The sequence below is a fragment of the Aspergillus affinis genome (genome assembly GCF_023601865.1).
Source record: "Aspergillus affinis strain CMG 70 chromosome Unknown NODE_104_length_129409_cov_87_598545, whole genome shotgun sequence".
NCBI lineage: Eukaryota > Fungi > Ascomycota > Eurotiomycetes > Eurotiales > Aspergillaceae > Aspergillus > Aspergillus affinis.
Window position 1 is genome coordinate 87,310 of NW_026515885.1, and position 18,468 is coordinate 105,777.

The 18,468-nt window shown below is 50.7% G+C and overlaps 6 protein-coding genes across 6 annotated transcripts; 3 read left to right on the forward strand and 3 right to left on the reverse strand.

Annotated features, from left to right (window-relative positions):
- Positions 1-1,917: 1,917 nt before the first annotated feature.
- On the reverse strand, positions 1,918-2,748 carry KD926_000180 (uncharacterized protein; the record flags this gene model as incomplete). Its single annotated transcript, XM_053104111.1, has 1 exon — positions 1,918-2,748. The coding sequence occupies one exon, from the start codon at positions 2,746-2,748 to the stop codon at positions 1,918-1,920; it is 831 nt and encodes a 276-aa protein (XP_052952599.1).
- A 928-nt stretch (positions 2,749-3,676) lies between these two features.
- Positions 3,677-4,498, reverse strand: KD926_000181 (MSF1 domain protein; the record flags this gene model as incomplete). Its single annotated transcript, XM_053104112.1, has 1 exon — positions 3,677-4,498. The coding sequence occupies one exon, from the start codon at positions 4,496-4,498 to the stop codon at positions 3,677-3,679; it is 822 nt and encodes a 273-aa protein (XP_052952600.1).
- A 969-nt stretch (positions 4,499-5,467) lies between these two features.
- On the reverse strand, positions 5,468-6,244 carry KD926_000182 (uncharacterized protein; the record flags this gene model as incomplete). The annotated part of the gene is made up of 1 exon (XM_053104113.1): positions 5,468-6,244. One exon carries the CDS (start codon positions 6,242-6,244, stop codon positions 5,468-5,470), a length of 777 nt encoding a protein of 258 aa, XP_052952601.1.
- Positions 6,245-6,745: 501 nt separating this feature from the next.
- Positions 6,746-8,855, forward strand: tom70 (putative mitochondrial outer membrane translocase receptor (TOM70); the record flags this gene model as incomplete). Its single annotated transcript, XM_053104114.1, has 4 exons — positions 6,746-7,061; positions 7,128-7,210; positions 7,287-8,532; positions 8,599-8,855. 4 exons carry the CDS (start codon positions 6,746-6,748, stop codon positions 8,853-8,855), a joined length of 1,902 nt encoding a protein of 633 aa, XP_052952602.1.
- A 1,464-nt stretch (positions 8,856-10,319) lies between these two features.
- On the forward strand, positions 10,320-12,739 carry KD926_000184 (FHA domain protein; the record flags this gene model as incomplete). The annotated part of the gene is made up of 5 exons (XM_053104116.1): positions 10,320-10,335; positions 10,409-10,614; positions 10,709-10,841; positions 10,921-10,972; positions 11,023-12,739. The coding sequence occupies 5 exons, from the start codon at positions 10,320-10,322 to the stop codon at positions 12,737-12,739; spliced, it is 2,124 nt and encodes a 707-aa protein (XP_052952603.1).
- A 4,277-nt stretch (positions 12,740-17,016) lies between these two features.
- Positions 17,017-18,205, forward strand: KD926_000185 (cupin domain-containing protein; the record flags this gene model as incomplete). The annotated part of the gene is made up of 2 exons (XM_053104117.1): positions 17,017-17,370; positions 17,444-18,205. The coding sequence occupies 2 exons, from the start codon at positions 17,017-17,019 to the stop codon at positions 18,203-18,205; spliced, it is 1,116 nt and encodes a 371-aa protein (XP_052952604.1).
- Positions 18,206-18,468: the final 263 nt, after the last annotated feature.

Below are 18,468 nucleotides of genomic sequence, written 5' to 3' on the forward strand. Positions count from 1 at the left end.
CATGCCAGACGACCGCGGTTCCTATGGTTTCCTACGGTTTCCTATCTAGTTAGCTCCTCGGACTTCCAACGGCGTGCTCTCTAGTTAGGAGTAGTCCTCGTTCCATCCCTGGATCCGAGGTCCCAGCACAGGCAATGGTAGTAACGATTATCAAATAAATCTGAAATCCGAATACTACTTACTCCGCAGTCCGCCCATAACTACAGATGGTGATTGCCGAGATACCACGCCGACGTTCCTCTCTGGCACCTGATCGTCATTCATCGCCTGTCGTTCGACCACTCTGTTTTCTTCAGACTCTCTGGTTTGCCAAGAGCACGCTATCCCAGTTTTTTTTTTCTGAATTTATTTTATTTTTCTTGAACTGGCACGCGAACAACTTTCAACTTTCAACACCGAGGATCGAATCCGATCTACTAATAATACCGGAGTGAACCCCATCGCGTGCGGAGGAGCGGAGTAACTAGAACAACTTCTGGTCTTATCACACCGCAAGCTAACAGGGAAAAGAAATCCCTGGTTCAGTGGTACTTAGGAGACTAGGGGTTTACTTGAGGAGTAAACAATCGCTAGTCACGGTACTAGGTACAGGACTTATCTGGTAGGACTCCGTATTGAGGGTTTTGCCTTCGCATTCCGAACTTGTTTTACATGCATTGGCACAGGCCAGGCGACCAGCTGGTCATCAGAGCCAACCTACCTAACCCTTTCCTCGGTATCCGTTATTTATGTACTAGTTACTACCTTCCATGTTAGATATAAATACAACTGAGGAATCATCGTTACACGATGCACGATAAAAGGGATCTATCTCTACTCCGTACAGGTAGGTATGTATGTACGCTATGGCCGTGTCCTGCCCTACCGTACCCTGGGGTCGTAATGCATGCTCCCCGGAAGATAAAAGCGCAGACAAATAATAATGAATGAATAACCAGAGATATGGATACAAAACGCTCATAGGCCCAAGGTCTGGGGGGAGGGATTCATGAGGTCATCTGTTAGATTGTTGAACTGTTAGTGAGTGTTCGGTCCTTCCCATGTGCGTCATAGAGGGGGGAGAAGTGATTGGCAATTTAGTCCGGCGAATCCGCGGACGCTAACTTGTCTTCGCCGAAAAAGAAGAAAAAAAGAATGTAAATCAGTCTCGGATGCGCCCTTGAGTCCTCGACGGAACCCTTCCTAGAGCCAGAGCTAGAATACGAGCCCACTTCCAATGTCTGGGTTAGATAGTAATGGATATAGGGCAAGCGAATCGTACTTTACCTAGGTTCGTAACAGGTTCCAGGGACTTAATAACTAATTACTACCATGCTGAGTAACTATAATACCTGTTCAGTAACTTTATGCTCGCTCCGTACTCCTACGCGAGGACGAGAATTATGTTCCTCTGCTGCTTGGCAGCGTGGATGGGGACCAGGACCCAGATTAATATCCGACAGGCCCGTCCTCCAATGATGTTTTCAGGATGTTGGGTCTCCTTAGGCCAGAAACCCCGTTCCTTTTGCTGTTGCTGTTACCGCAATCGAACCTTGCGTCATGATCGCAAGGCTGGTAGGATCTCTCCGCGTTACTCGATTCGGTAATGTGCGGCGGTGCTGGCATGCATTCAATTTGAGTGCTCTGAAATTGAGACCTCATATCCTTTCTCCGTCGGCCAATGTTTCAATAAAAAAGTGAATAAAATATGTCTTATTGGATAAACTATGTGATTTCACCTGGATAGTGAAGCCGGCGACAAGCCTCTTTGATTGTTATTTTTTCTTTTCCCCTGTCAGTGCACATCGATGGATGCGAATGAAAATCCCTCTCCTGTGTTGTGTATGCCACACTCCGTGCCTCCTTGCTCGTGAATAAATGCGATCCCTTTTGCGCCAATTAGGTAAAACAAGCCCCTCCCCATCCTGCGCCCCCTGGTTACAATCGACCATGTCTTCTTTCCTCGAGCGTATGCACACGCGACTTCATGACTGTGACCGAATTGGCAATAGATCTGGTTAACCTGCGAATCTTCTCTGTCTCCCGGCACCTGTTCTTCTCTGCGGCGGCCACAACCTTGCGCGCCGTTTCAAGCTCTGCAACCTCCATGTCGGTCAGTCCACGGGGGTGCGCTCCACGCGATCCACGGGGTTCACGGGGTTCACGGGGCTGGTTGTTCCTTTGGAGATTGGTGACCTTCGTCACGGCTTTGACCAGGGGTAACATCGAAGGCAAGTGGTAGGTCAGCCATGAGGCGTGCTCGGCCGTGGCCCCATGATGGCCCCAAATCCGATCCATGGCTTCTGCGCGCTGTCGGAATTTATTGAGACTCTGCATCCCATTGGGCAGGGGTGCCACCCATTTATCCCAGTTAAAGTCCGGAAGTCTCATACCATCCACGGCATTGTCGTAGCTATCCCTCGACTTTCTCCAGCAATCATATAGCCACCGCTCGTGTGGTGCCAAGTGTGCTTTTGCAATACTCTCTGGGTTTCTCGGACGCTGCGAAGCCACCTGCAGGCCTGTGTAGAGTGCGAGACTGTTTCCGTTGTCAACTTCCCTGGCCAGGTCCTCCATTTTTCTAGCGGTCGTCTCCAGATCATCCTTGTCTTCTGGCACGGGGAGGAGTCTGAAGTTCTGGCACAGATTGAGTAAGCCGTTGGAGTCTGTGGGCCTCATAGCGGACCGAGGCGGTTCGGCAGAGTGAGCATCGGCATCCTCGTCTTCCCTTTCGCGCTTCACCCCGCGAGGCGGAAGTTGGAGCTCCATCCTGGTCTAAAGGCGTTCGTGTTAGCACTATACTTCAGATCGTATCCTAAGCAGTTGTGGCGTCGTAAATATACTCAACGCTAGTTTGGAAGATGAATGTTCACCTTGATATGTCTCGAATCTTGCTCGCTTGTTCGGTGAACACAGTGTGAGCTGTCAGGTAATGCACGGTGAGGTTGACTTTGAGCTCAAATAGGACTGAACCCGCGAATGAACACAGATGCTTCAAAGGAGTCGGCAGTGTTGTAAATGTCCGATGTCTGTCACGGGAATGTGGCTACCTCCGTTCAGGCATTTGTGTATCAAGAGGGGGTCATATTCGAGCTCACAGTCACTAGCTATGGATTCGTCAGGGTTCACTCGGAGTATTAAATGAAAGAGCTGAACTCACATGGACCTCAAGTGAATAGATGCGAGTTGTAGTGAGCGGTTGCTGTTTCCTGTTTTGCTAGGATTACTAACGGCCACTGCCCGAGAGTGGCATCAACAAAAAGTATCAAGTCTGTTTTCGATTCCAAAGACAGCGAAAATGATAAGACAAAACCAAAAATTTAGTCGTTGGTGACTTTCATATATATAGTACAGTTGACACCACCACGTGCCCTTGCAGCCGGCCATCGCACCTTTCCCTAATATACAACAATTTTGTTCCCTTCCTCGTGCAAAACATGATCAACAAAAGACAGGAGTAGGGTCAAAACAAGTAAAGATAAAACAAAGATAAAACAAGGAGAGAAAACATGGCATGCAAATGAAAACGTCGTCATGAACTGACAACGATGGCCAATGATTCATGTCCAGATGTGGCAGGAGAGTGTCCGTGAAAAACCAAATATAAACGCCATAACACCGCGCTCGAAGATTGCACAAATATTTCTCTGCAGGTCAGCTTCTTCTTTTCATCCTCAATTATAGCATCAATCCGTATTCAATTGTCGTCGTCATCCCTATGCGTATGGTCCTTCAGACCATTACCCCGGAGCCAAACGCGCTTCCAGGGACCTTCTCCTCCAAGGATCGCTTCGCGGTCCTGTCGCATTCCCTCGAGAACGCCAACGATTCCGCCGCTTCGCAAGCGTTCCAGCACGACATTCATGCCTTGCTTGCTTTTGAGCACGGCATCTCGGGTTCGGTTGAGACCGATAAGCTCAATCGTTCGCTGAATGCCGGCCGTTGATAGCGACGAGAAAAATCCCTTCTTCGGAGCCTCCTCCTCGGCCTCGCCGGCGTGGTCGACCATTGGCTCTGTCCTTTTCCTGTTGCCCAAGAGCTTTCCCTGTCCAAACTTGGAACGGAAGGTGACCGTGGTCTTGACCGTGGTCTGCTCGCTGATCTTGTCGTCGAGAGACAGTCCCTGCAGATTCTCAAGCGCTCCCTCGATGGATTGGCGCTGATAGACTTGCTTCTCGACCACGCTCAGGATACCAGTCCATTCCATGTTGCGTGATTCCGTCTCCATCCAGCCCTCCTTGGCGTCCACGACGGTGTTTTCTAGGATGTAGCTTTGGCCAGAGTGATCCGAGCCTCCCATGCCCTTTGGCAGCAATTTGAGAATGCCCGAGGGGACTTTGGACTTCTTCAGATGGAGACGGGTCGTATGAAGACGTTCGGTTTTCGAATCGACCCATCGATCAATGACATCGGTCGTAAGGACATGGCGAGAGTACGGGTTCGGATAGCGAAGGAAGTAGGCTAGAGAGACGGCAGGGAAGGAGTAGTCGTAGGTGAAGACATTCTCGAAGAACTTCATAGTTGCAGATGCATATAGACAGTGTGTAGGAATGAAACCGAGGGGGGAGGACGAAGCTGAGGTGGCGGTGGGATGATGTGGTGGTGGTGTGCACTGCTGGGTTGCTCGTCTGCTCAATGGCTTTTCTCAGTGGTCGGGCAAAATAATTTGCTCGGGTCCGACCGTCCGAACCTCCTTTCAGAAGGCAACTTTCTGTCAGCTTCCGCTCCGAGTGGCGCTAGTCCTGTTTGGTAATGCGGGGATCAGTCACGTGCTTTTGAGGGCGTCACCAATCAGCGGGGGGAAACCGCGGACTGCTGACCAACTCCGTCCAGCTCGCTTGACAGTAACTAGAGTATAGACTCTACATTTCTTTCTGATCATTTTGCTACTGTGGTTTTTATAAGACCTTTTTAATCAACATCAACGAGAAAGTGCCCTACTCACGTTGCAAGTCTGAGACTGAACAACTCATGTATACGTTCATCTGAAAACCTGATTTACCGCGCAACTTCATAACCCTACAGGTTCTCCGCAGCATTGCATGTGCAGATAATGCGACCGAGGTCTACGGTGTACTGTAGGGTAGGGGGTCTGTTGTTCTGGTTGGACTGTGCTTAGCTGATGTTAGCCATGAATGTCCTGATTTTCGGCAAGATATATATTGCGGTTATCTACCGAGCATCAACTCCCAGCATGTACAAGCACCTCTAACGGGTCTATAAACGCAGAATGCGGAATAACCAAAATATTTTCATAAAAACAATATGTCAATAGAAAGAGGAGAATTAAGAAAAAGATAATAGTGTCAAGAGGAATCCATTGGTTAACCTATACGGCGCTTGAGGATCAGGCAGTTGTCTTGTACACAGCAAAGCCTGACCAGTTTATCTGTGGGAAATCATATGAGGAGAGCTACTAACTACTGCTGAATTCTTGGATAAGGATATCGTATCCCTAATAATGGGATGATATAGGATCTATTCCCCTCTACGGAAGGTTAGCACCGCCATCAAGCACGACTATCCCACGAATGAAACCCCGAACCCCATTGCTGAGCCAGCACTCTTCGCCGTCAACCAAATGCGTAGCCCGAATGACCTGTTCGGTGCAAAACCCCTGAGTTAACGCGTAGCGTCTTGTCGTGCCCGCATTGCCACCGCTGGAGAGAGGTGGTGTGATCCAATCCGACCCGGTCGCTTGATCCGTGTGGACATGGTTCCTGCGCCGAAAATACGGCGTCGTGATGCTTCCTTCCATTATTTCACCCTCTGGATTCACTATAAGCACCTCGGCTTGCTCTTGTGGAGAGTAAATCCCTGATCGAAGACGTGCGGATGTGTAGTCTTCTCGCGCGGTGGTCTTGTGTGTGGTGAACGCAGAGGGTTTGGTAGGTTTTGTGTCTATATAGACGCGCCATGGGGAGGCATGCGTTTCGGAAGGAATAAGAAGGCTCGAGAGGTTAATTGTCGTCGTTGGAGTAGTCTCTACCGTGCCGACTCCATGTTGGTCAATCAAAATCCGAAGACGCCATGGTTTCGTCTTATCTGGGATGAACGAGTCTAGAAACTGGAGGAACTGATCTGCGTCTCTCTCAAGGAAGTCTATCGCGGCTTGCCATTTGAAACACTGCGCTGCCCGGAGGAGTCGGTCTTGATGGTACGGTAGGAGGTAATACGGCGTGCGTAGGGAATCGGGATAGTTGAGCACGTCCGGAAGCGCGGGATCGTAGCGAAGGGTAGATATGATTTGAAATGAACTGGTCATTTTTCTTGCGAATGGTCAATGGTTGGGGGACAGGGCGAGAAGCGGAATGTCGTCTTGACGTAGTCCTCTTTTCTCGAGCGGAGATATCACTGTGATTCTGTTAGTTCGTTTGATAGCTCGTTTTCCGATGGTCCTGCTATAGAGAACTGACTCTGGTAGTTAGAGAAACAGCATTAGACAAGTAGAACTCCCGTGCTCTGACCCGACTGACGATATGGTGGAGAAAACAGGGAGCTGAACATCCCTTGGTGGCGGATGTGATTGGTCTGGGAGCTCGGAAAGCCACTGCGTCGCCGGAACCTCAGAACGCATAACTTTTCAATCCTCCAACTTCTGCCGACAAGTTCTTGCCGTGCACCCTGGACCAGTTAGTCTTTCCCTTTCGCTTCCCCACCCTTCCGTCACCTCTGGACTGCATTGATGGTGCCCATGAGACCTGGAACTGACTTTCGCCTAGAGGTTTAAAGGAAAAGGAATCAATAAAAAGGATACCGGGTCATCATGTCGAGCGAATCGCCGTTGCCTCAGCCCGCGAAGAACATCGTTGTCGACACTGCTTCGCTCCCCGCCTCTTCCTCCGCGTCGGTATGGGACCGCGTCTCGAAATGGGTGTCCGAGAATAAGGCTTTGGTCTACACCATTGCCGGTGTGGCCGTCGTCGTGACCAGCGCTGGTGTCGTTTACTACCTCTCCGACACCGGCCGCCCGGCTCAAGCTCCTGCGCCCGTGAAGAAGAGCAAGAACCAGCGACGAAAGGAGAAGGAGAGGAAGAAGGCCGAGGAGGAAAAGAAGGCCAAGGCTTCGTCCGTCCAGGACGGTAGGTCTACCCAACGCGTCTCCGACCGATAAACACCACCCCGGAGCCGGGCTAACGATATCCTAGAACCCGCAGCAAAGAAGGCTGAGGAGCCCGCCGAGGAAATCCCGGAGGTTGACGAGGCTACGGTCGGAGAGCTGTCAGAAGAGGTAAGCTGTGATGGCGTTTTGGACATCTGTCGTCGTTGTGTAATCCCGTCGCGGGCGCTGATTTTCGGAATCACAGACACGTAAGAGCTATGCCGCCAAGCTGAAGGCTGCCGGCAACAAGGCCTACGGTTCCAAGGAATACAACAAAGCGATTGATCTTTACGGAAAGGCCATTATCTGCAAGCCCGACCCCGTCTTCTACTCCAACCGCGCTGCCTGCTACAACATCTTGTCGGAATGGGAGAAGGTCATTGAGGACACGAGCGCTGCTCTCGCCATGGACAGTGAATACGTCAAGGCCCTGAACCGGAGGGCGATCGCATACGAACATCTGGAGAAATACAGCGAAGCCCTTTTGGACTTCACCGCCAGCTGCATCATCGACGGCTTCTCCAACGAGGTCAGCCGTAACTCTCTTGAGCGACTGCTGAAGAAGGTCGCCGAGCAGAAGGGCAAGGCCATCGTCGAGGCCAAGGGCAAGAAGCTTCCTAGCCCCACTTTCGTGTCCAACTACCTTCAGAGTTTCCGCCCCCAGCCTCTCCCTGAAGGTCTCGAGGAGTCCGTCGAGCTGAGCGAGGATTCCGGCAAGGGCCTGTTGCGCAAGGGTCTGATTGCCATGGCCAAGAAGACTGGCGACGGGTACGAGGAGGCCTCTACTTCGTTTGAGAAGGCCCTGGAAGTCGGCGATCTGGGCGAATTCGAAGCGCTGGCCCTCAACCTCCGAGCCACCTTCACCTACCTTTCCGGTAACGCGCAGGCGGCCCTGCTTGACCTGAACAAGAGTGTTGAACTGCAACCTTCCCTGGTGCAGAGCTACATCAAGCGCGCCAGCTTGCACCTGGAACTTGGAAACAAGGACTCTGCCGCCGATGACTTCGAGGTCGCTATCTCCCACAACAAGGACGACCCCGACATCTACTACCACCGTGCTCAGCTCCACTTCATCCTCGGTGAATTCGCCGAGGCCGCCAAGGACTACCAGAAGTCCATCGATCTCGACCGCACCTTCATCTACTCTCATATCCAGCTGGGTGTGACGCAGTACAAGATGGGCTCCGTGGCGTCTGCCATGGCTACCTTCAGACGGTCCGTGAAGAACTTCGAGGACGTGCCCGACGTTTACAACTACTACGGCGAACTTCTCCTCGACCAGCAGAACTTCTCCGAGGCCATCGAGAAGTTCGACAAGGCCGTGGAGATGGAGAAGCAGAGCAAGCCTCTGGGCATCAACGTCCTGCCGCTCATCAACAAGGCCCTTGCCCTCTTCCAGTGGAAGGGTGACTTCCCCGAGGCCGAGAACTTGTGCAAGAAGGCGCTGATCAGTAAGTCTCGCCCATGAGCCGCACGTTCTAAAACTAGTTAACAGATGCTGACTGACCTGATCACAGTTGATCCCGAGTGTGACATCGCCGTGGGAACTATGGCCCAGCTCCTCTTGCAGCAGGGTAAGGTCTCTCAGGCACTCAAGTACTTTGAGCGGGCGGCGGAGCTTGCTCGCACGGAGGCCGAGATCATCAATGCTATCTCATATGCCGAGGCGACCCGGACACAACTCGAGGTGCAGGAGAAATACCCTCAGCTTGCCGCCCGTCTCTCCAACATGAGCGCTGGCGCTGGCTTTGGCGGTGCCCCTCCCGGCATGTAAAAAGAAAGGACGAAAAAGGATATCTTCGGAAGAAGCGGTCTTTCTTTTCCTAAATTTGTTGAGATGACCATGAGCCATTAGTTGGATTAATGTTTTGTTTCTCTTTATTCTTTTTTCTCCCTCTCCCCCTCCCTCCCCCCCTCTCTTCTTCTTGGCCATCTTTCAGTCAAAAGTGGGTTAAGTGCTAGTTCCAGCCTGATTCTTATTCCTTTTCATGTTGGTCTGATACGTCGGGGCGCCGGGGACCATTCATTGCCTATGTATTTACTATATCTTTGGGGATTGCTTTGCTGTTATTTTTCTTTGCTTCTTTGCTTCTTTTTTCTTTCTCCATTCGTGGTGTTTCCCCGATATTTTTTTTAGTATCCTCTTGTGGCATTTGGCGAGGACGGGATGCGATGCTGCACGGGGACAGATTCTTGTATAGGAAGGATAACTGGACGTGATCAGGACGATAGAATGGGGGGCAGTAGAGGAGGGGGTGAAACCAAACCACTGCACTGTACCATAGCGAATGCCAGAGTCTCCCTCTCTATTTCCTACCTCCGTAAGGGTTCCGGGCATCTCCGCGCCGGACAATCATCGTCCCGTAAGTCGATCGTAATGGCGGGTGTCCACCTGACGGGGTAACCCCACTTTCTCCTATCAGTTTATCGGCGTCAACTCATCTATGAATCCCTTTCTACCACAGTCCTCTTCCTGTTTTCCTAGAAGTCAAAGACTGTCGGTGCTGTTCACCGTCTTTGTTGCTGTCATTCACTACCTTTTGGGTTCTTTTCTGATTCGGTTTCCCCTCTTGGTGACTATTGGTGGACTGCAAACGCCCTCCGTTTGCTCTGTTACTCGCCGTGACGATCTGACGTAACGCTCGTCTACCTCCGCATTGCTGCAGCTTCCCCCTTTTCTATCGTCGATCCCCTAAACCTCTGGGCCTTTCCAAGTCCCCGAATCTCTATCGAACCCCTCGCTGTCGAGAGCTCGAAGTCTCAAGTCCGTTTCCCCTGAGTCCTCTGACTCACAGGAGGACTGGTTCTTCCTGGCAGCCTTGGGCTGTACGACTTGCTTACCCAGTGGTACACGGCAACTTTGGGGTGGTCCACGTTGCTCTCTGCCTGACAAGCGACCGTCCGAAGAGGTAGGTACACTTCACTGCCCCTCCCAGGTGTATCCTTCCCCCCAAGTCCCCGTCATCATCCACGTCACTCCGTCTTCCCACATCCCCATCGTTTAGTCCATTTCGATTTGGCGGTATAGGACGTAGTGTCCTAGGAACTGTCTTTACAGTGCATGTTGTTTCAACTTCATCCTACGACATTAGCTGCCTCTGCATGCAAAGTCCGGATCGGGACAGGCACTCATATGCCTATCACTTACAGGATTCGATCTTCCCCCCTCTTGTCGAAAGAAGCTCTCTCCTAGAAACGCCCTGGGTATCTTTATCGTTTCGGCATTAATTACGTCGTTATGGATGGAAAACGGGGTAGGTGACGCTCTTCTTCCTTAACGCTCTGAGCTTGACTTGTCTTCTCTGACTCATTTCATTTGTGATACAGCGGTGGTGACCCTTCACCCCTACAGCTTCTCTGAACCCATCCCATACCGTTCCTTGACCTTCACATCCGACTCGGACCATGTTGAAATCGGCCGTGCTTCCAAGCGTGAGGCAAAGAATCTCGCTCCCACCGATAAGAACGGTCTCTTTGACTCGCGGGTCATGTCAAGAAACCATGCGAAGATCCGGGCATGCTTGGATAAGAAGGTACGATGCAAGCCAGCGTTGAGAGATCTATATATGTATCGGTGGCAACGAGGATCTGAATCCATCCCGGCTAACTCGATATGACTACTTTCAGGTTGTCTTCATCTCCGATGGTGGATCTATGCACGGCACCCGCCTGAATGGCAAGAAACTTTGCGTCAACCAAGAAGTCCCGATTAAAACGGGCGATCAGGTGGTTTTTGGCACCGAAGTCACTCGTGGCCGCGGTAAGTCAATCCTCGACTTCGGATCTTTGACACCGGATATATTTGAAGCAAAATGCTGATCAGTCCCTTCATTTTTTAGACACCTATCCTCCCTTGTCAGTTCGTTATGAATGTCAATGGTTTGGCTTTGAGTACGTCGTTCAATCCATGACCTGTATTTGACATACTAACTGGATTAAAGGGAAAATAAACCTGCATCTTCTAGCAACGCCGATAGACCTAAAATAGCCACCAACACGTTTTGTGTACCGGATGATGATGATGATGATGATGATGATGATGATGATGACGATGACGACAATGATGTTCAGGTCATCGGCAAACCGGCGCCAGTGGTATCCATAGTTGAGAGTAGCTCTGGCTCTGAGGAAGGTTCAGATGATGGATCAGTCATTGAAGTCTGCTCTCCAAGTAACATCCCATCTAAGGACATTGACGGCGAAGTCCGTGGTGGCTCACAGCACACGCCCATCGAGGTCGATAACGAGCAAAACGACCAACCTCTCGTGACTCCCAGAATGACACCCTCCTCGAACGATGGCGCCATTACAGATGCAGATGGTGAAGCCCGAGATCGGCTTGATGAGAGCGGTGACCCCGAGCGTCATTTGATTGATTACTCTGAAGACGAATTCTCTGCAGACGACTTGGCCTCCCAATCAGATGATGATGACTCTGAATCGGACGAAGAATCAATCTCTGACTCGTCTTTCGAATCTGATATTGAACTGTCAGATGCAGATGGTTACTCCGTAACGGTGCACATTCCGTCCTTCCCAGAGAGTCGAAAGCTATCTCACGCCGACGACTCCAGCGGTAAGAAAGAGAATGCGATAAGCTATTCAAACAGTCAAGGAGAACATGCGCCGGGCAAAAAAGCGGACGGCACCGGCGAGTTACTCTCAAACAATTCTCGTGTAGACAGCAACGTTGAACTGCCTGAAATCCGCGGGGATGCCAGGAACTCGAACCCACAAACTGTCTTAGAGCCTGTCTTAGAGCCTGCGGTGACCCCCAAACTGAATCCTTCGGCTTGGTCGTCTAGTCATCAACTGTATGCGAATTCCCATCTCCATCTGCAGCCATATGGCAAAATCTTTGATCACTCGCTCACCGGATTCCATTCCAACAGCTATGGCGGAGGATTCCATGAGTGGCCGTCGCGTGGCAGCCTGCCCTTCAACTATCAATATGGCCAGCCAAGGAATGTGTTGAGCATGAGTGATTTGCCCCTGAGCGACGCCTACAGACCCGCTTCATCATATTACCGTGATGGACCCTTTGCCCGCCAGCCGATCATACCAGGGGTAGCCGGTGAACTAGGCTCTAGACCTGAGTATGATACAAATCCTGCGGCACCAGATACCATTGGAAACGGAGACATCTCAAATTACTACGGCGACGAACGAAACACTCATTCAAGACCAGACACTCGCCTGAGAATATCCGATATCGTTTCGTTACCCCAACCACCCACACAAAGGACTTGCCGGAAGCGAAAGGTAGCAGACCTGGAGGGAAATAGTCCATTGGATTTCCCGCAATCACTGCTCCACGACACATCCAATTTCGAATACAACGCTTCGCACGAGAACCAGCATGTCGGGGTTGAACTTGAAGAACCCTCTCATCCCGATGCTCAGCCACAGCTTGATCCAAGTGGCATGGAAGAAGATCCATACACGCAACTCACTACCATAGATGCGACCAAAGCGGCACCTTCACTCGGTGACCTGGCCTCTTCTGAGCCACAGAACGAACGACCATCCAAGCGGGCGAAGACATCTGAGGCCTCGAAGATTGGAAGCCATGCGGCCACCGCAGTGGTCAGTGCTATGCTAGGGGCCGTTGGAACCGTCGCTTTGTTGGCCTCCCTCCCCTCTGATTACTTTATCTAGGTGGGGACACCAGATGTGCCCCTTGCTCTCAATCTCTCTGTAAAGGTGGAGTGGAAACTGTCTCCTATGGCCTTTACTATTACGATCTATTAAACGAACCATGGCTTATGCACCGGAATGATTTCTTTTGTTGAACCTGTTTTTACTGGCTAGGGTTATCTTGTCATTTTTTATTCTCCCCTTTTCTTTTTGCTTCCTTCCCATCTTTAATTTTAGGATTGCTTGACTGAGACTGGGCGTGGCGATGAAGACAACAGGACACGCGTTTCTTTGATGTACTTGACTTGTTTTAGGCAGGTAATAGCACTATTTTAAGGGAATTCTTATTTATTCAAATACCTGCGGACTCCCCAAGTAAAGTAATTAAGCCGGATTGTTGGCCAAGTGCGGAAGGGAGTCGGCTGACCCGTGAAGGGTCTTGTGCTCTCAAAACTCGGCGGTGATTCTTCTCTTTTCCCTCTTCCCTTGCCCCCTTTGTGCAACCTCAGTATGCCGGACTATGAGAGAGTAAGCGTCGGGATTCCATCAGTACGAATCAGAGTACTTCCTCGACTGCACGGTACAGCGTCGACATCATTCATGTCTCATTCTATGATGGATTCAGATTCGGACAGCTCGTCACATCTGTCCAAATCCAGATCCCAGTTCAGCGCGTGGATTTCGCTCGGTTACTTGCAGGTCGCTTAGCCTCGAATCTGCTTTGCCTGTTCATGTTTAGTTAACTATGCGATGGTCAGTAGTCAGCAAGCCACCTTCTCGACGCCAGCTGAAGTGCTAATGCGGGATCTGAATCGCCCATTTGGCTTCGAAGCAGCAGCAAGTCATCGAGGAATCACCACATGGGCGGCTGTAACTTTTCGGCTTTTTTTTCCTTTCTTTCTTTCTTTTTTTTTTTTCTTTCTTTTCTTTTCTTTTCTCATGATCACTCTTTCCTCTAAATCTGAAAGAAAAAGAAAACCCCTTCTAACGTCGGATGCGCTTTCTTCTTCCTGATTGTGATCTGGGATCTACGAACTTCAGCCATAATAATCTAGTCCACTCATCTCCACCCATGGGCCAAAATAGTGCCTGCCAATGATCTCTCAGTCGGCCGTGTCTGTCACCGAGAGCATCGTACAAATATTTCGAAATGATACTTTGGATGGTCCTGTTTCATATTAACCCCAGGGATTCATATAACATGTGACCAATCTGCAGACTCAACTCGCCCCAGCAGAGCGCGTCAAATGTTTGATTGGCCGGGCTTCGAGAAAACCTATTCGATGAAAAAAAAATCGCAAAGTTGACACGAGATCTCTGGTCTATTTGTGGAGCAATCACCGTGCTGCGCAATGCGATGGCAATAATTCCATGGCACCCTTAGCTAAACGGATAACTGCATGACTGGCAGTCAGCACCATCCATTATACAGTGCGAGACATGCATGTTGCTGTGTCGGAAGCTACCACGAGACCAATATGTGTGATAACTGTCCCCTTGCTGGCCCGGATACTGACCATTCATCGCTTGCTCCGACTGTCCGGTATTGGGGTCGCATGTCGGATGAAACATTCTTTGACATTTTAGGTGCAACAATACCGAAAAATCGAACTTTCTCAATTGATCTCATTGCCCAGCCTAACTGTAAATCCAGTTGCACTATCTGCGGCGCTGCAGTAGCGTGAATCCTTCCGCCGTGGAAAGGTCGGAAATCGCGGCGCAAATGCTGTTGGATGACAGGAGCGAGGGTTGAAAAAGAAATCACCGCTGGGATGGAAGGCTAGTCAATCCGAAGACTCACAGCCTTTCGGCCGTTGGAAGACCGAGTGAGTCTTGCGTAGACCCACCGTCAGGGGTGAATACCGCGTTGCTGACTCGCTGGCTCCGCTCGTTGGCCAGAAGGCTGCCTCGTGCAGGATGAGAATCCTCCAAGGTGCTCTTAACGCGGCAAGCTGGATTGTGGCCGGCGCGAATGCAAGTGCTTCCAGTGAGCAATGCTACTTTATGCGTTCTGTCTCAGTGTCACCGTGCCGTCCCGAATGGAATGCAACCTGTGCGATCTATACATAAGACCGAGGAATGATATCATGCTCGCATTATTTTCCTGCACCTATCCGCGGGTTGACTGTGAATTGAAGGTTCAAAGATGGTCACTCCGATTCATTATGGCGGTCTGAAAACCTGCGAATCTTTGCTGATCGTCCCGATTGTTCGTAGCTCCAGTAACACGACTCTTGGTGGCTGCCATGCGTTGCCGCTATATTTTCCGTTTCATGGACACGTTGACTCGCAATAGTCCCCTCCTTTTTTGCGCACCGAGTGTTTCATTACCGATTCCAGCTGTACCTTCTGCTATCCAGACTCAAGTCTAATACAACTCGACGCGCCATAGGCGACCCTCGCAGCTGGGCTTGGCCCTGTTTGCAATACTCGGAACAACGAACACAGGTTAAACCTAGCTCGATGGATCGCAGATGCCCTCAGGTTCCCACTATTGTGGAATTTCTATTGTTTTATGACTGACAGGCATTCATTTTATTAATTCCCAGAGCGTCTACTGCATATCACATAGGCAACCTCATCATTGGCGTAGCTCGATGTGACCGACGATTAACGGCTCTGATCATTCGGATAATGCCATGACAGCCTCTTTGAACGTCCATCTGCGTGATAGCTGGAGTTCATCGGCATCACCGATGCGAAATTCGAGTTAGTATTCCTTGAATCGAGTCCTGGTTGCACAATCTCTGACAATATCGGCTTATGGCTCTCTACGGGGAGAATTTCGTTCGTCGAGCAGGGACAAGCCTGGTATAGGTGCAGTTTTCTAATTCCACTCCCCGTTATATTCTTCGATTCTATTCCGCGGTTTTTATTTCTGTTTCTATTTTATTTCTTTTTTCCCTGCGTCTGCCGCGCCTTACCTCTTCTCGAGTATTTGCTTTTTATTTTGTTCTTCTTTTCTTCGATGCAGTTTTTTAAATTTGTGTCTCTTATTTCTTTTGTTTTGCCGCGCCTCACGCATGATTGATAAGAACGTGAGCCCCTCGGTCTATAAGAACAGCTAATATAGCTCTTATAAAACAGGATCTATCTTTGACAAAGTCTATCTCAAACGAAATCTGTTGTCATTATCCAAATATATTCTGGATATCTTACGCCTTTATCTCTGACATCGGAAAACCTAAACCTTATTTGTTTCACCATGGCTCATCAGGCAGTCTCTACCCTTCGCCTCGACCCCGAACATACCTCCTGCATTGGCGGAAGAACGGTCCTGACGTGCCGCCATTGTGCAGGTAATGCCCCGAGGTATGCTTTCCTGCCCTAACACCACTACTTTAGACACTCAACTAACATGATGAATGTAGGGGTTCGATCTGTAGTAGCTGCAGCGGCCGTGGCTTTAACATCTTCATCTGCGCGCATTGCAACCCAGCCGCTGCCTCGACCCAGACCCCTGATTCATCGACTCCAAATTCGCCTGTATCGTTGAGCAGGAGTTCCTCAACTTCATTGACCGCCAGACAAGATATGAGGAATCAACCGTGGAGACGGTACGGGGATGGTAACGACGGTCCCGGGGGCGGGCGAATCGGGGCCAATACCAATAAATCTCGCGATTCATAGAGAAACCGAGAGTGAGGCGAGGATGATTCGTTGATCCTACGAAAAGGAAGCGTGGACTATGCCCCCAAGTGAGGAGGAGCATTGACTGTTATATATTGTACTTTGATGTTTGTTTTGATTGGTTTGGCCGGTTTGGCGCAGAGGAGTGGACAGGGTTACCTTATATAAGGGCTACATTACAGCGTACCCTTTGTATCTTTTTTGTTGATTTCAGTCTGTGTGAAGGTATCTATTGTATGTTGTTGTTATGTTGATTTATTATCTCTATTTACTTGTGGTGGTCTTATATTGAACACAATTCGCTATGTCTGCTATCACTTAAGGCCGTGAAGGGCATCATGAGCATATTCTTATGGCATTGATTAACTTCCCACCAAGAAGGCACTAGCCAGTGCTAGTTAGTCCTAGTTGCTGATGTCATTCAACTCCATTCACTCCGTGCACAATTCGGGGTAAAGTGAAGCTGGTGACCGGAGAACCCGAGCCCCTCGTCTGGCGGTACATCCGAGGTCGGCAACGAGGAACCACCAAGGCTCCACTTCCTCTACCGAATGGCGAATGCGACTCTGACGATCTACATCCATGCGTCGTGCCTCGATTTTGTTCGCGGGGTTCCCCAAACTTGAGAATATATTAGTGGGACATTCTGCGACTCGAGTCCTGCCACCATGGCCCTCTCAATGATGACTCAACTACGACCACGACCCAAGCCCTCCTCTATGACTTTACGGTGGAGCGACCAGCCTCCTGACAAGAGGATCCCATATGCGCTTCCTCAGATGGAGGGCGAGTGCATCACCATCCCCGGTAGTAAGGGTGTCTTTCGGATCCTGGCGTCCGCGAAACAAACGAATGGATTGATGGCTGTTTTCCAGAGTGGTGCCGTTCTTTCCGACGCGCCGGGTTTTCATTACCATAACCACGCGCATGACGTTTTTCTGGTAACGAAAGGGTTCCTGAAGTTGTGGAATGGGGATAAGTGTCGAATAATGGGCCCCGGGGATTTCGCCTACGTGCCGCCGGTGAGTATTTCCTCGTCCTTTTAGGAGTCTAGCTAGGGGCCAGAGTGAAGCTAACGAGGCCGTGGTGACTTAGAAAGTGATTCACAACCCCGAAATGATAGGACCGCATACAGAGATCTACGGCCTAATCACCCCCGGCGATTGGGTGGATTTCTTCCGACACGTCTCGGAGCCATACGAGGGGGTCCTGGTTCCGGAGAGCGACAACCGCGACCTGAAAGCCCTATTGATCCCCAAGGTGATGGCAGCGAAGGAGAAATTCGACGTGGTCTTCCAGCCCGACTATCAGCCCCCCGAGGTGACCGAGTGGACCACCGACGACGAGAAACTGCCTAGTTCATCGCAGCAGCCGTTTTTTCTCCGCGCCAACACCGGCCCCCGATGGATGCTAGGCGGCGTGATGTCTCGACCGTTCATCACGACGGCGCAGAGCGACGGTGTCTGCGCGATCTCGAGCATCGAATCCTCCAACCGGTACCCGACGTATAACGCGCTGTTCTCGGATTATATGACCTTTGCGAGCGTGGACCATTGCCTGTGTGTTGTGGAGGGGATGTTGGTGGTGTCGTTGAAGGAGTCGGTGGAGACTAAAGTGCTGCGCGAGGGCGAGACGATCGTGATTCCGGCGGGGAAGGGGTTCGCGTTGCATTTCGATAGTCGATATGTGCGTGTCTGGTCCTTTGCGGACGGCAATGGCATCGAATCGCTAGTTCATCGGTTGGGGACGCCGTTCGAGGGCGTCGTCTTGCCGGAGAAGATGCAGGAATGGGATTTCACGCGCGTGAGAGCGGTCACTAAGGAGTTGGGAGTGGACATGGACCTGGAACCAAAATGAAGTAGACTCGACCCGAGATAATTGTATGTATGAATTGATGAGAAAATGACGCATCGATGAGATTCCGACGAGGCACTTAATTAATCAAAGTAATAGGATACAGCAGAGAAGGAAACCCCGTGGGGCGATCCGCGGGGGTGCAGTCACATGACGAGCAGCGGCAGGGAGCGACGGCAGGGAGCGACGGCAGTTCGGCAATTCCGGCGCATTTCCTCTCTGCCCTGCTCTCGCTGCCCTTGCATCGATCTATCGCTATCGCCGCT